Source organism: Lolium perenne, chromosome 7 (assembly GCF_019359855.2).
Source record: "Lolium perenne isolate Kyuss_39 chromosome 7, Kyuss_2.0, whole genome shotgun sequence".
Classification (NCBI taxonomy): domain Eukaryota; kingdom Viridiplantae; phylum Streptophyta; class Magnoliopsida; order Poales; family Poaceae; genus Lolium; species Lolium perenne.
In genome coordinates this window covers 100042212-100056218 of record NC_067250.2, presented here as the reverse complement: position 1 = coordinate 100056218, position 14007 = coordinate 100042212, and the positions used below count along the sequence as shown (strand labels likewise).

General features: G+C 44.2%; 2 protein-coding genes and 1 pseudogene across 2 annotated transcripts; all 3 read right to left on the bottom strand.

Moving 5' to 3' along the window:
* Window positions 1-4092: 4092 nt before the first annotated feature.
* Window positions 4093-9638, bottom strand: LOC127316490 (disease resistance protein RGA2-like; annotated as a pseudogene).
* Window positions 9639-9752: 114 nt separating this feature from the next.
* On the bottom strand, window positions 9753-12079 carry LOC127316492 (uncharacterized). Its single transcript, XM_051346903.1, has 7 exons — window positions 11785-12079; window positions 11419-11488; window positions 11167-11326; window positions 10992-11073; window positions 10569-10785; window positions 10386-10450; window positions 9753-10154 (listed from the first exon to the last, which is right to left on the bottom strand). Exons 1-7 carry the CDS (start codon window positions 11857-11859, stop codon window positions 9900-9902), a joined length of 924 nt encoding a protein of 307 aa, XP_051202863.1. The 5' UTR covers window positions 11860-12079; the 3' UTR covers window positions 9753-9899.
* A 274-nt stretch (window positions 12080-12353) lies between these two features.
* Window positions 12354-13929, bottom strand: LOC127316493 (large ribosomal subunit protein uL30z). Its single transcript, XM_051346904.1, has 4 exons — window positions 13549-13929; window positions 13306-13443; window positions 13088-13190; window positions 12354-12716 (listed from the first exon to the last, which is right to left on the bottom strand). Exons 1-4 carry the CDS (start codon window positions 13836-13838, stop codon window positions 12501-12503), a joined length of 747 nt encoding a protein of 248 aa, XP_051202864.1. The 5' UTR covers window positions 13839-13929; the 3' UTR covers window positions 12354-12500.
* Window positions 13930-14007: the final 78 nt, after the last annotated feature.

Here is a 14007-nt window from a genome sequence, read left to right as displayed (position 1 = left end):
AATGTTGAAGTATTTTTCTGAATAATGAGGAAAGCTAAAAGAGAAACTACAAAAGATTTTTGGCAGAAAGAAAGAAAAGACTAGAAAGTTAAGCTCAGATGTATATAGATGATATACATGTTATGAATGCATTGCTAGTTTGGTCACACAATGAAATTCTTGGGTATTTGTACCATATTGGTTGGTATGAAGTGTCATACAAAACAACGCAATATAAGAATACAATGGCCTAAGTGACTGACAAGGAATATGATAGGAATGCACGCCTGGAACAAAAATAAAGTGTTATTATGTTCGTCGTTGGCATTCTATCTAGCCCTTCAGATTTATAATAAAGAACTTCATAATTGTTGTTTTATTATGGTCAAATGAAAACAATGAGTTGTTCAAATTTTGACAGTATTCCATGTACGATGGATAAGTTATTATAAATCTTTATGGTGAAACACACATGAATAACACTAACGCTAAAATGTCATAAGGCAAATGATTTGAATTCTACTTATTTGTGGAACCGCCATTTAGGTCATGTTAGAAAGGAACGCATGAAGAAACTCCATGCAAATGGATTTTTGGAGTCATTTGATTTTTGAATCATTTGGCGCTTGCAAATCTTTTCTAAAGAGAATGACTGAAATACCGTTCATAGGCCAAGAGTTGAACGGGCAACTAACTTAGTGGAAACGTACATGATGATGTATGTGGTTCACTGGGCATAGTTGTGTGCGGGAGATTCTTCTACTTCATGAAAACTTCCAACTATGAATTGAGTATATATATGTGGATATATTCGATAAGGAAGAAGTTTGAAACATTTGAATGGATTCAAATAAATTTCAGCATGAAGTGGAAATCATCGTAATTGAAAAGTCAAATATCTATGATTGGATCATGGTGGAAATATTTTAATTATGAGTTTTAGCGAACACCTAAGAGAGTTATGAAATTGTTCTACGCCTCACGTTTCTTGGAGTATCATAGTGATGATGGAGTATCCGAGAGACGTATCCAAACCTTGTTGGGTTAATGATGAGATAAAATAAAATGATGTCATTATATTTTTGTGGATTATGCTTTAGAGACTACCGCTTTTACACTAAATAGAGCGTCAAAATAATCCGTTGAATGACACCATACGAGTTATGGCATGGGTATAAACTCTAATAGTCTTTTCTTAAATTTTGGTATGCATAGCATAAGTAAATAAGTTTAGAACCAAAATCGGATGAATGTCTTTGTTGGTTATCACAGAGAATTGATTGGGACAGTTGATAGATACAAAGCAAGATTAGTAGCAAAAGGTTTTAAGCAAAGGTATGGCATTGACTATGAGGACACTTTCCGCCCAGTAGTAAAAATTGCTACCATTAGAACTGTTTTGGCTATTTCTGTTTCTCGAGGATGGAAGTTAAGGCAGCTAGATGTCAAGAACGCGTTTCTTCATGGTGTTCTTGAAGAAGAGGTCTACATGAAACAACCTCCAGGTTTTGAAGACCATCATGCTCCGCACTATATTTGCAAGCTTGATAAAGCATTATATGGGTTGAAACAAGCTCCTCGTGCCTGGTATTCGAGGTTAAGTTCTAAACTGTGCAATCTTGGTTTTACACCCTCCAGAGCTGACACCTCACTATTTCTCTACACCAAGTCAGGTATTGTCATATTTGTGTTAATCTATGTTGATGATATCATAGTCACAAGCTCCTCTGATGATGCTATCTCTATTCTTCTACGGAGTCTAAATGAGAATTTTGCTATTAAGGATTTGGGTGACTTACATTACTTTCTTGGCATTGTGGTAAAGAAGACACAAAATGGTTTGTTGTTGACACAAGAAAAATATGCTACAGACATTCTTACCAAAGTTGGCATGATTGCATGTAAACCGGCCCCTACACCACTGTCATCATCTGAGCAGTTATCTTTCACAGTTGGTACACCTCTTGGCTCTGAAGATTCATAGTATAGTTGGAGCCTTACAGTATCTAACCCTGACACGACCATATTTATCCTTTTCTGTCAACAAAGTATGTCAATACCTTCATGCTCGAACTACAGAACATTGGTCAGCTATGAAAAGAATTCTTAGATATGTGAAGGATACAGTAAAACTTGGCATAACCTTTACAACATCTTCATCCACACTTTTTAGTGCTTTTTTAGATGCAGATTGGGCAGGTTGTCTTGATGATCGGCGCTCCACAGGTGGTTTCGCCATATTTGTTGGGCCTAACTTGGTTTCTTGGAGTGCTAGAAAACAAGATACAGTGTCTCGGTCTAGTACTGAGGCTGAATACAAATCTCTTGCAAATGCCACAGCCGAGTTGATCTGGGTAGAAGCTCTCCTTGCAGAACTTGGAGTAAAATTGAAGCAAAAACCAAATGTTTGGTGTGACAATCTAGGTGCTACCTATTTGTCTGTTAATCCTGTTTTACTAAGCACATAGAAATTGAATTTCACTTTGTTAGAGAAAGAGTCGCTAATAATCAACTAGCCATTCGTTTTGTTTTTAGCAAAGATCAAGTTGCAGATGGTTTTACTAAGGCTCTTCCTGTTAAGAAGCTAGATGAGTTTAAACGTAATCTCAACCTCTCCAAGGTTTAGATTAAGGGGGGCTGTTAGAGTTTGTACGTATTGGTATACGGTGTAGTACACCGATCCTCTACGTATTGTACATGCCATGAGCTTTTCCTGTGCTATATAAACACGCAACCGATACCGGAGGGTATCGTTCCAGCCTAAACATTGACGCGCCCCTCAGAGCTGTGATGAAGCATGCCTTGGTTATAGGAGTACCTCTACCGAAACACTTTAGTTGTTGACCACCTTTGCAAACCGTGTAGAAAGGCGATGGAATCATTTTTAGGCGTGAGCTAGATAGTTCAGTTGAGTGCAGTCAAACGACATGGATGAGAGAAGAGTTCCATACAGGTTTTGCTTCTTCCTCCCTCTGGCCCACTGCCCATGGTAAGGTCGCTTCACGGGTCACAGCTGCCCATGTCGTTATTCCCTGGAATTCCAGCGCTTCCTGCTTTGGAAGCGTTGGCGACAAGCGTACCGGCACTTGCAAATCACGTGGAAATCCAGTTTTCAAGTTTTCTTCGATTCAAAACACCTCAAGCTGAATTGAGTGTAAAATCGGTGTGGACACACCAACACCTCGGCCTGTTAACCATCTTTGCGAAAGCAACAACCGAGGCCCAAGCCCTGCTGCAGGCAGGACACCTCAACTCCTCGTTATTTATTTAGTACCACCTCGCTAACAGACGAAATTATCGAGCAGCTTAAATACCCGGCTCCCCAGCAGTGTCCCACCGAGCTGAGTAGCGCTGGCTTGTAACCCGAGCGGGGGTAATTAAGGTGGTGTTGGATGCCTAGCATGTCGCGTTGGCCTGGGCCTGGTAGGCACCATCTTGCGGCCCGCCCGTCCCAAGCTGCGTAGTGCGCCAGGGGGCTCGAGCGAAGGCTCTGGGCCTCACGCCCGCATAATGCGGCGGGCACTGCGTGAGGCTGGTTTCACAGAGCAGCGACTACCGCCCGCTTCCAGCGGTGGGAGGATAACGGGCCGCTGTGCTCTAGGCCCGCTCTGGCCCATGCGACTGCCCTGGCAAACCATCATCTTCTTTTTTTTAGTGTAATCCAGAAGTTTTTATTCTGCTGCTGGCGTCGTCTGCCTGTACGTCGTCAGATGAGTAAGTTTTGTCATCATTTGCGCCTGATCATGTCATCAAAGAGAGCCGAGTTTACAAAGGCTATTTCTTGGCATGCAAGTTATTTACTTCCCACCGACTCTCGAGGGAAAGTTTAGTATAGGCAAAATCTTCATTGCAGTGTTGCTGCTTAACCTGGTTCCTTCGCTAGATGCAATATCAGCAACGTCTCAAGAGTTCGGTTCCTCTGATATGAGCCAAAAAAAAACAGAATGTGCCAAGTAAAGTAGGCAGCCTTCTATACAAATATACAGCAAAGAAACAGAAGTAGACGCGGCAATATCCTGGCGCCTGAAGCATTGCGAGTTAATCAGACACAGTAATTTATATCACTGATAATAGATGTGTTCTCAACAAATGCCTGCATTTTGTTCTCACACTTTGTCTTTTTGAGTACCAAGCTAGCCGTTCATAGTAGACGACTGCTTCAACTGCCATTCACATTTCTTTCTCTCTGAAAGTTCAAGATGGGCAGAGGAGATCCCACAGATATATACTTGAATTGAATAAGCACGAGCAATAAAGCATACAAGTCCATCTGAAAGCACCTGGACAAGACACACAAAAATATAATTCGACAAAGCATGCAAACAATTCACAGAGGATTCCTCCACGATTTTTTTGAATGGTTCCTCCATAACTGCATGCGGTTCCTATAAATCAAATCAACAAAGTTTTTTATTTCTGAAAAAGTACATCATAAATTAGCGCAGCGCAGAAACGCATCCAACACAACAATTTTTATTAGCCAGGCCCGCTCTGGCACATGCGCCTGCCCTGGCAAACCACCATTTTTCCCCCTTATCCAACACAACAGTTTTTATTTTGCCACCGGCTTAATAGGGTGTCATGCTGAAAGTCTTATGCCTGTCAGTCAGAGGACAAATTTTTTTTGTCGAACAGTGCTCCATCCATGAACATGAGTAAGTTGAACAATCATTCCCCCATAGAATCGTCGACATCAAAAATACGATGTTGACTGTTATAGAGAAATGGCATATGGCTGACCTTAGTAAATAAAGTCGTAACCGGCAGCAAACTTTGACACAGAGTCGTGAGGCATGGAAGAAAAATGAGATTTAAACAAGCAGTCAGAAATTTACCAAAACAATTTGACCATTATGAGTAAAAAAAAAAAACTAGCTGGTGACTAGTTTAGATAATGTGTAATCTTGTAATATCATATCAGAACGTTCAGTAACAATAAAATTTTAGAGGATAGAGTCCTAATGCACTACAAGGGGCAAATGACTAAGCAAAAGTTCCAGAACAGGAAAGCGTCACAGTGGTTAGCAAAATGTAAATGCCGCACAACTGCCCTGGCGGTCGAAACAAGAAGAGGAACGGAATATGTGAAAAACGATGAATAGGCCCCTGAAGTGTACTGAAAAAACAGTAGATGAAGATTAATTCAAATATACATAAAGCCTCTTTCTGAAAGAAAAAACAAATACACCGAAAACCATGCAGCCCTATATAGAAATGGAGGTTTGCAGTGAAAAGCAATAATGGAAGAGGGGAGGAGGCTCCTCGTCAGGCATACGCAACGCACCTCGTCAGCATCAGAGTTAGAGTCAGCGGTCAGCACACGCTGGGAGGAGCCTCTTCAGAAACTTTTTCATACTCGATTCTGTTTCTTCGTGCTGGAACTCTGGTGCTTGAATGCATTTGATCGCAATAGAGGAGACCAAGTGGAAATACTCCCCCTCTGCAACGCCTTTGCAACTCGGGGCAGCCAGTTATCATCAGGGATCTGATGGCTGGGGGCCACTGGACGGGACCCAGCTGGAATTTCTCTCCACCTGGGCCTTGAATCTGCAACTGCTCAAGAGAAGCAAGGTGATTCATACCATCTGGTAGAGCTTTCAGGTCATAGCAGCGATCCACATAGAGAACTGTCAGCTTCGTTAGATCTCCAAGGTTTGAAGGTAGTGCCACAAGATTTTTGCACTGGCTAATCTTCAATTCCTCCAGGGACGCAGGCAACTTGGGAAGCTCCGGTAAACTACGACATCGGCAAATATGTAACTTCTCCAGATGGGGCAGCGGCAGGGTCTCCTCAGAAGATGAACCCCTCCCTTCCAGGTTGGTACACAAAGAAATATGCAGAAAGCTGAGGCGAACCAAGCTCTGGAACTCCTCCATTGGCCAACGGACAAGGTTGCTGCATTGTTGAAGCCACAATTCTTCCACAGAGGCAAAGCATTTCCAAAGCCTAAGTTGCGATTTTGACAGTCCCACTGTTGTGATGAAGCAGTTGGGACCACAAAGCTTCAACACCCGAAGGGTTTCCGCATTTTTTCGGGTTTTCTGATCCTCAGGAGGCAGCATCATCATGTTTGCGAGGGACCAAACCGTTAAACTGACAAGACATGGCCAAAATCCCAAAGGCATGTTTGTAGACATAGTACCTTCTCCATCGCACTGGAGGTCACACAATGCTGTTAGATGTGCGAGTGAACTCACTGGAAGACTGCAACAATTTGTTATGTTCAGGTCTTTTAGAACGGGGCTGTCTGGGATACTCACAAGTTTTGGGCAATCCTTCATTTTTAACAATTCAAGCACCGGGAACAGTACCAGCCTGTTAGGATCAGTTAAACTGGTTTCTACCCATACCTCCAAGTTTGGCAACTTATGTAAGGTCATTTCCTTTAACATTGGGAAAATTTGAACAGGGGTACTGTATCCTTCACCTTCCATATGAAGACTGTTACATAATGTGGTCAGGCTACCCATGTCATAAAGAAACAAATTCTCAAGAGAAGTTGACAGCCATACTAAAGGTATATTCTTACATCTTGGACAGTTGGACATTTTTAACTTTCTTAGACACTGAAACATCCCAGGCTCTCTCATCCAGTGTGATATTTCGAGGCCACCATATCCATGTACCGCCAGAATTTGGAGTTTACTATGAGGTGTAAGAGACTCCAACACTTGCTCCTCATTACATGCCTCATCTTCAGGCATGTCATATTTTCTGCGGCCCCAATGCATCAACAGTTCAACTATATTCAGCTTTTGGTGGAGATTGGCTTTTTTTGCATCATTTTCACTATTTATTTTTCTCAAATTGTACAGTTCCAACCTCTTTCCAAGGCGGTGCAGATCTTCGAGCTCATCAATGCCACGGCCAACTTCAGTATCCACAACAAAATTTGTTAGTGTACGAAGGTTGCTCAGTAGCTTAATATTTGGAGGCATTCGTTCCAAACTACCACATCCAAAAAGATAAAGGTGGACCAGCTTCCTCATAGTACTCATATCTTCTGGTAAGTGTTGTAGGATCGAGCAATCATTGAGCCTCAAACATTGCAAGTTATACAGCGCACATATTGAATCTGGCAATCTGACAATGCCAGACCTGGAAAGGTCAAGATACCTTAAATGTTTTCCGCTTATGACCCGGTTATGGATAATAGAAGGATTGTAGCAACGCAACACTCTTAATGATGTCAGTCTTAACTCCTTAAGATTCTTGGGTAATATTAATGGCTCTAAAAAGGTGCGGAGATATACAGTGTCTTTCAACACACCATTGTTTTGCTCCTCTTCATCATACTTTAAAGTTGTCATGTGACGAACATGTTTGACCGATCCTTTCTGCTGAATCAGTTCTTCTACAGTTGCACATTCGTCTGTAACATGTTTTGCGAGGTCATGCATTAAATCATGCATTTTACATCCAATTGCCTCATAGCTTGTGTCGTTACCGATGCAATACCATTTCTTTATTTTCAATTCTTGGAAGAAGGATCTACAAACCAAATCACAGAAAATGGATTCTCCCTTCTGTGTCAACTTTGTTGTGTCATCGTCCTGAATAAAACCATTTGCCATCCAAAGTTGAATCAATAGATCCTTCTCCATCTCATAGCCCTTCGGAAAAAGTGCGCACAAGGCAAAACATTGTTTCATTTCAGATGACAAGTGTTTATAGCTTACTTTTAGTATGGACATAATTTCATCTTTGCCTTGGACACTATCTCCGATGTTGCTTTCCTCAATTGCCTCCCATTCATGCAGTTGTTGTTTTGAACTCATCAAACCTCCCATTATCTTCAGAGCAAGAGGCAGTCCCATACATTTCTGGGCAATACATCTACCGATGGTTACCAATTCTGTTTGCTCCTCTACACAATTACTAAATGCTTTTTTTGAGAACAGTTCCCATGAGTCATCATCACTCAGGCATGATAGCTTATGAGGTCCTAGTGTGCCCATTATGGACGCCACTCGCTTGCTTCGACATGTGACAACTATGACACTTCCCATCCCACCAACAGAACATAGCAGTGGCTTTAGTTTATCCTCCCACTTTCTGTCCTCTTCATTCCACACATCATCAAGAACAAGCAGATACCTTTTCTTACCAATGACTTCCTGAAGACGCACTCGCAACAGCTCAATGGTTTCTGGCAAATTGCATGCTCCTTTGGTAGCCAATTCAATGACCGATTTCACAAGAGAACAAGCTTCGAAGTTTTCTGAAACACAGTGCCACATGTTCAACTGGAAATGTTGCTGGACCCTGTGGTCATTGTACACCATCTTGGCAAGAGTCGTCTTGCCCAAACCTCCCATCCCAAAGATTGGCAGAACCTGAACCTTCTGATTATCTTGCTGGTCAAGCAAAAGCTTCACCACCAACTCCCTGTCGGCGTCCCTGCCAAATATCTCTGCATATTCACTCAGTGCTGCGTGTGTCTGCCGACAAGGAACCTGTGGCTGCTCCACACTGTTCAGGAGGCCAAACGTGTTCATCTCTTCGACAAGTTCATTGATCTTCTCAAGGACGTTTCTCAGCTTCCTGCTCATGGTAAGACGGAAGAGAAGTGGGCTGTCCGACGTGAAGTGGATAAGTACCTTGCGTGTCTTGGACACGCCGATCTTGGTCTGGGAGCGCAGAGCCTCATACTGGAAGTCATCTAGGACGTCGTCGGCCTCATAGGCGACGGTCCTGAAGTCCATCATCCACCTCTTGACATACTGGTTGGTCTCGCTCTTCACCTCGGCGTCGGTCAGCTTGCACTGGACGGCCAGCAACTGGCGCTCCAGCTTGCAGCGGTCACCGTCAACGCCACACATGTGGGTCACGGTCTGGATGAGCGCGCTCGCAGCCTTGCTGGCCACACCTCGCACCACAGGGAGAAGCAGCAATTCTGACATCTTGCTGTAACCGAGTCTCAGTTGTGAGCACAAAGAGATTGATGTATTCCAGTACAGATTAGGTGAAGACTTGTTGGCAATAATGCAGGCAAAAGAGCTAAATATTAGGTGAAGATGGGTCCAGCAGGGAAGGTAAGGTTAGGTAGTATACTGACACTTTGCGAAAAAAATTAGTGCTCCCTCTGATCTATAATAAGTGTCGGGGATTTAGTTCGGAGGGAGTAGACAAAATCTTCCATTTATTTACTTCCCAACCATCGCATCGACTCTTGAGGAAAAGTTTAGTGCTCCCTCTGATCTATAATAAGTGTTGGGTATTTAGTTCGGAGGAAGTAAACAAAGTCTTCCATTTATTTACTTCCCAACCATCGCATCGACTCTTGAGGAAAATTTTAGACTCCCTCCGATCTATAATAAGTGTCAGGAATTTAGTTTGGAGGGAGTAGACAAAATCTTCCATTGTTGCAGCATAATTGAGTTCCTTCACTAGATGCAATTTCAGCAACGGTCTCAAAAGGTTGTTCATATGTTATGCGTCAAGATAAACATAAGGTGTCAAGTAAAATAGGCAGCCTTTCACAGGAAAATATACCACAAAGAAAAATGGAACCGGCAATATCCTGACTCCCGGAGATTTGCGAATTAATCAGGCAGAGTAACGTGTATCAAATGATAATAGAGGTGTTCTATAAAATGCCTGCTCCATCACTTGTCTTTTTGAGTGACTAGCGGTTCATAGTAGACTACTGCTTGAACCGCCATTTATGTTTCTTTCTCTATGAATTCAAGATGGTCAAAGAAAAACTTTGCAGATATGTACTTAACTGAATAAGTACAGGCATACAGGTTCATCCTGGCATCAAAGTTCCTATCAATCAAATCAACCTTGGATTTTATTTCCCCAAAAAATACATAACAAATTGGCACAGCACAGAAACACCTCCATGCTCTCATCAACAATTCAAAAGAGTACGTTTTCCGGTGTAATGGGTATACCTGAGTCTGGAACTATGTTTCTACCATGTAAATGAAGGCAAGACATGAGATGGGTATGAGCTATGTTTGCAACACAATGCACTGACGGCATCATCTCCAGCTCTTTCTCCGAATTCGTTGAGTCCAAGTTCAGCCGCATGGATCCCTGCGGTGACGAAAGCAGATGCCATTCCTGCTCCGTTGGCTCCTTTGATGTCGTGATGCAGTGAATCCCCCACAGTGATACATTCGTGGGCTTCGACACCAGCAACGGACATTGCTGATGTATAGATAACCTGAGAAAGCAGCAGCATATGACTACCTTGCAAGGTAAGTTGCCACACACAAACTAAAATACCGAGAAAAGGCTGTTTAAATCAAGCAATCAACTACATTTGCAATCAGCCAATCACAAGTTCACAAATCTGTGGTTCACCACTGTGTGAACGCCATGTTAACTTTGTACCAAGTTTAAGTAGGCCAATAATTCGTTTAATCTAGAAAAAAATAGGCATGCCATGCATTACCTTATCAGGCTTTCCCATCCACTTTACTTCACCGCCAAAACTCTCATATTTTGCTGCCAGAGTGCCTAAAAGAAAAACAGATTGAGCTTTTCTGTTCTATCACAACCACCGGCTAAACAACTCTGTTATGTGTTATCTAGTAACTGTTAAATACTCAGCGTGTCATCAAACAAATTAACCCACCAGGCATGACACGCAGCTCTCGAGCTTCAACAGTGACATAATCTGGATTAGCTACCACCATTGGGAGTCGTTTTTCACTACCAAGCACTAGAACCTGCTCAAGCTCATCAAGGCTTTTGGGAAGCGGATCACCTGAAGGTAAACCCAGGGCTTCAGTTCCATGGACTAGTATAAACTCTGCATCATCAACATTGCTCACAATTTGCAAACCAAGGCCCTAATAGGAGAAAACAAGTGATACTGATTAGGTCAAATACATTTGTAGTGCAAATACAACAAACAGATTTGATAAACAACCATGACAAATTACTAGTGCATTTATATATTAAAAGCTTGCCATTATTAATACTTATCCAAATATGTTAGATGACCTCAGCCATTAAATGAGAACATATGATACAGAAAAATAACAGGACAACAAACCTCCAGAGAAATTGCTCCTCGACTGCCCCATGTCAGATGGATACACTTCCTTCCAAGAGCCGCAAACCATGGATCATCCCTCCTATTTTGACGAAATTAAATCAGAAGTTTACCAAAAGTTTCTGTGTAGGTTTCATAAAAATAAAAGCAAAAGAAACATCAGCATGAAACTTACTTCTGAAGGTACTGATGCGTGAGCTCCCCGCTAGTGATCGCTCCAAGGAAACAAGACGTGTCGAACCCAAGGCTGCTCAGCTTCTCCATGGTCACCGACGACCGCCTCGACGAGTTGCTGATTATCACCATCTTTGCGCCATTCCCCGCAAGCTTCTCCACTGAAACATCCATACCTCAGTGAGCTATCACATTGCAGCACAAAGAGACAATGTTAAACTGAAGATAAATTACAGTGTCTGGACCAACGTACATGCCAGGATGGCGCCAGGGTAGGGTTTCTTCCCGTCATGAAGAACACCAAACTGGTCCAGGAACCATGCCTGCCAGACAAACTCAGGTGTGAACAAATTATAGCTGCATCGAATGGCATGGATGCGTTCACAGGTGTTCTAGTACATGATGAATACAAACAGATGCTATGTGCAGAGGAACCAGGTCTCCCAGTTTTTCCACAATTTCTAGCTGAAATTCCGGACTCCCTATGATCCTATGGGTAATTCGGTTAACTGAATCAGCAGCGATTTACGAAGAATCCATGGGGGATCCTAGCGCTGCTGCTGCTCGGAGGATGAGCAAAACGAGGGGAGATTCAGTGTGCAGAGAGCGGGGAGCTTGCCTTGAAGCGGCCGGACTCGGCGAGGGGTCGGATCCCGGCCAGCCTCTCGAACACCGGCGCCGGCGCAGATGACATTGCCCCCCGCCGCCGCGCGACGAGATTACCTTTGCTTGCGGTAGGTGAAGGGTGGAGATGAGCAGGCAGAGGCAACTGAGGGACTCGTTTGGAAGGGTAAGGTAATGAGGACGGCAACCAGGCAGTGGCTGGGTCGAGACTTCAGCAAAGGAGCTAACGAGCGGCGTGTCGCCGCTCGACTCCGGCCTATCGCCGGCCTCACGGCCACCGAGGGCAATCGTAACCGTGCACAAGGATGCAAGTTTGCTGCTTGCCACAATTTTACTCGCAACGAACTGTGCTGATGCAGTAGTTCAGCACTAAAAATTTCGATCAAACGAGAAGTATTCTCAAAAATCTGGAAGAGCACAGTAGGGAGTATCCAGATGAGATGGGTTCTGTTGCAAGTATCATCAAACTTCACATCTTAACTTCCCAAGCCAGTCTGACAGTGCGAGTGAACATTAGATTCAGTAAATCACGGCAGATGATATGCGCATATGACCAACCAGGGATGAGAACAGTTTCTGCTATTTCACGATCTGATGATCCCCAACTCTTGGGCACGGTTTCAAAAACAAAGGTACACTCAGCTATGCTATTACAAAACAGATAAGGTAACGGATCCATGTCTTGTTTGCAGATGGCAGGTGCAGACCGCCTCAGTTCAGCTTCTCGATTAGCTCGTTGATCTTGTCGCCACGGTTGCCTGTGTCGCCACCAGCCTTGAAGGGCTTCTTCTTCATCTGCAGCCTCCTCTCGGGACACTTGAGCTTGAATGGCATGAGGAAGCTCGACGTCTCTCTGAAGTGCGGCCCGACCGTGGAGATCTCGTGCACGACGTCTTCCAAACATATGACGCCGTGCTCTCCCAGAGCCTGTTTTTTGGCAGAGAACATATGTTTTAGTGTCCGTTACAAAATCAGGAGAAACTAATTCAGAAATTAGTTCGGCCACATGAATGCAAGTAGCAATGAAGATAATTTTGAAAAATGAAGTCTTGTAGTGTGCTAAGTTTGGAGCATCTAAACTAACAAATACGGAGTATTATGGTTCATAACTGGATACAGAAGCAATTCAAGTTTAGTAGCAATGGTGGAAGTGGCTAGATAAAACTATGCCTAATTCTTACTGATTAATACTTCCTAGGTTTATTGCTCGGTTCACCATAGACAGATTTCACTAATGTCCTGAAAGCTCTACGCGAATTCCAGAACCTCAATCCTCACAAGATGCCACAGAATTATACCTTCTCGATTAGGTCATTGCTGGTAAGGGGGAAAGGCTCCCTGTCGAAAAACCCACGACCCTTCTTGTAAATAAGCTCCTTTACATTCTTCAAGTTCGGGAACCTACAGTTACACACCAATCAACATGATTTAATCACCATAAACAACAGCTGGTACTAGAACAATGGATCAAGTTCGCGCATTTCAAGCAGCACAGATGCAGACTCGAGTTACCCACCCGTATGTGACAAACAGCTCAACAGCAGCAAGCCTCTTGAGATTAGCCTCGGTGGCCCTGAGGAAGACGCCGGTGAGGACCTGCGTGAGCCGCAGCTTGGCCAGGATCCTCCTGATGTCCGGGTGCACGTCCACAGTGCTGCAAAATCACACGCACGCAAACAAAAAAAGTCTATGTCAACCGCTAAGCGCTAGGTAGCGTGAACAGGTCGAAGAGAGCAGAAAACTCGGGTAGAGTACTGACCCGGGGATGCGGATGGCGAAGATGAGGTTGGCGGCGACGGCCTCGGCGGGGCGCAGCTTGCGGACCTTGAGGCGCGTGCGCATCCGGTTGAGGTCGAGCTCCTTGTTGCGGAACTCGCGGACGAAGTCCTCGGGCCGCTTGATGGCGCCCTTGGCGTCGTTGCGGCGGCGCTGGCGCTTGGCCGCCTTGCGCTCGCGGTTCTTGATGGCCCAGTCCTCGTTCACCTTCCGCTTCTTCAGCACCGTCTCCTTGACGAAGGCCAGCTGCTGCGTCCCCTCCTCCTCCGCCATGGCCGTCGGCGGCGCGGGGCTATCTCGGCGGTGTGGGAGGCGGAGGCGGCGGCGGTCGGAGAGAGGAGGGTTTGGGAGAGAAGAATCGAGACGATTTTTGCCTGCTGGGGTCTTAAGCTCTGCCAGAGATCCATTCGTGGGCCGGGCCGATGCGAAACCGACCTGGGAA

What these genes read in the sequence shown, in the direction of transcription:
- LOC127316492 (XM_051346903.1), bottom strand. Translation starts at nt 11,859, where the DNA reads ATGTCATCTGCGCCGGCGCCGGTGTTCGAGAGGCTGGCCGGGATCCGA. An exon ending in CCGAGTCCGGCCGCTTCAAG is followed by an intron (nt 11,489 to 11,784) that starts GCAAGCTCCCCG and finishes TTTGTCTGGCAG; the next exon opens with GCATGGTTCCTGGACCAGTT. An exon ending in GGATGGGAAAGCCTGATAAG is followed by an intron (nt 10,155 to 10,385) that starts GTAATGCATGGC and finishes CTGCTTTCTCAG; the next exon opens with GTTATCTATACATCAGCAAT.
- LOC127316493 (XM_051346904.1), bottom strand. Translation starts at nt 13,838, where the DNA reads ATGGCGGAGGAGGAGGGGACGCAGCAGCTGGCCTTCGTCAAGGAGACG. An exon ending in TTCGCCATCCGCATCCCCGG is followed by an intron (nt 13,444 to 13,548) that starts GTCAGTACTCTA and finishes GTGATTTTGCAG; the next exon opens with CACTGTGGACGTGCACCCGG. An exon ending in GAGCTGTTTGTCACATACGG is followed by an intron (nt 13,191 to 13,305) that starts GTGGGTAACTCG and finishes GTGTAACTGTAG; the next exon opens with GTTCCCGAACTTGAAGAATG.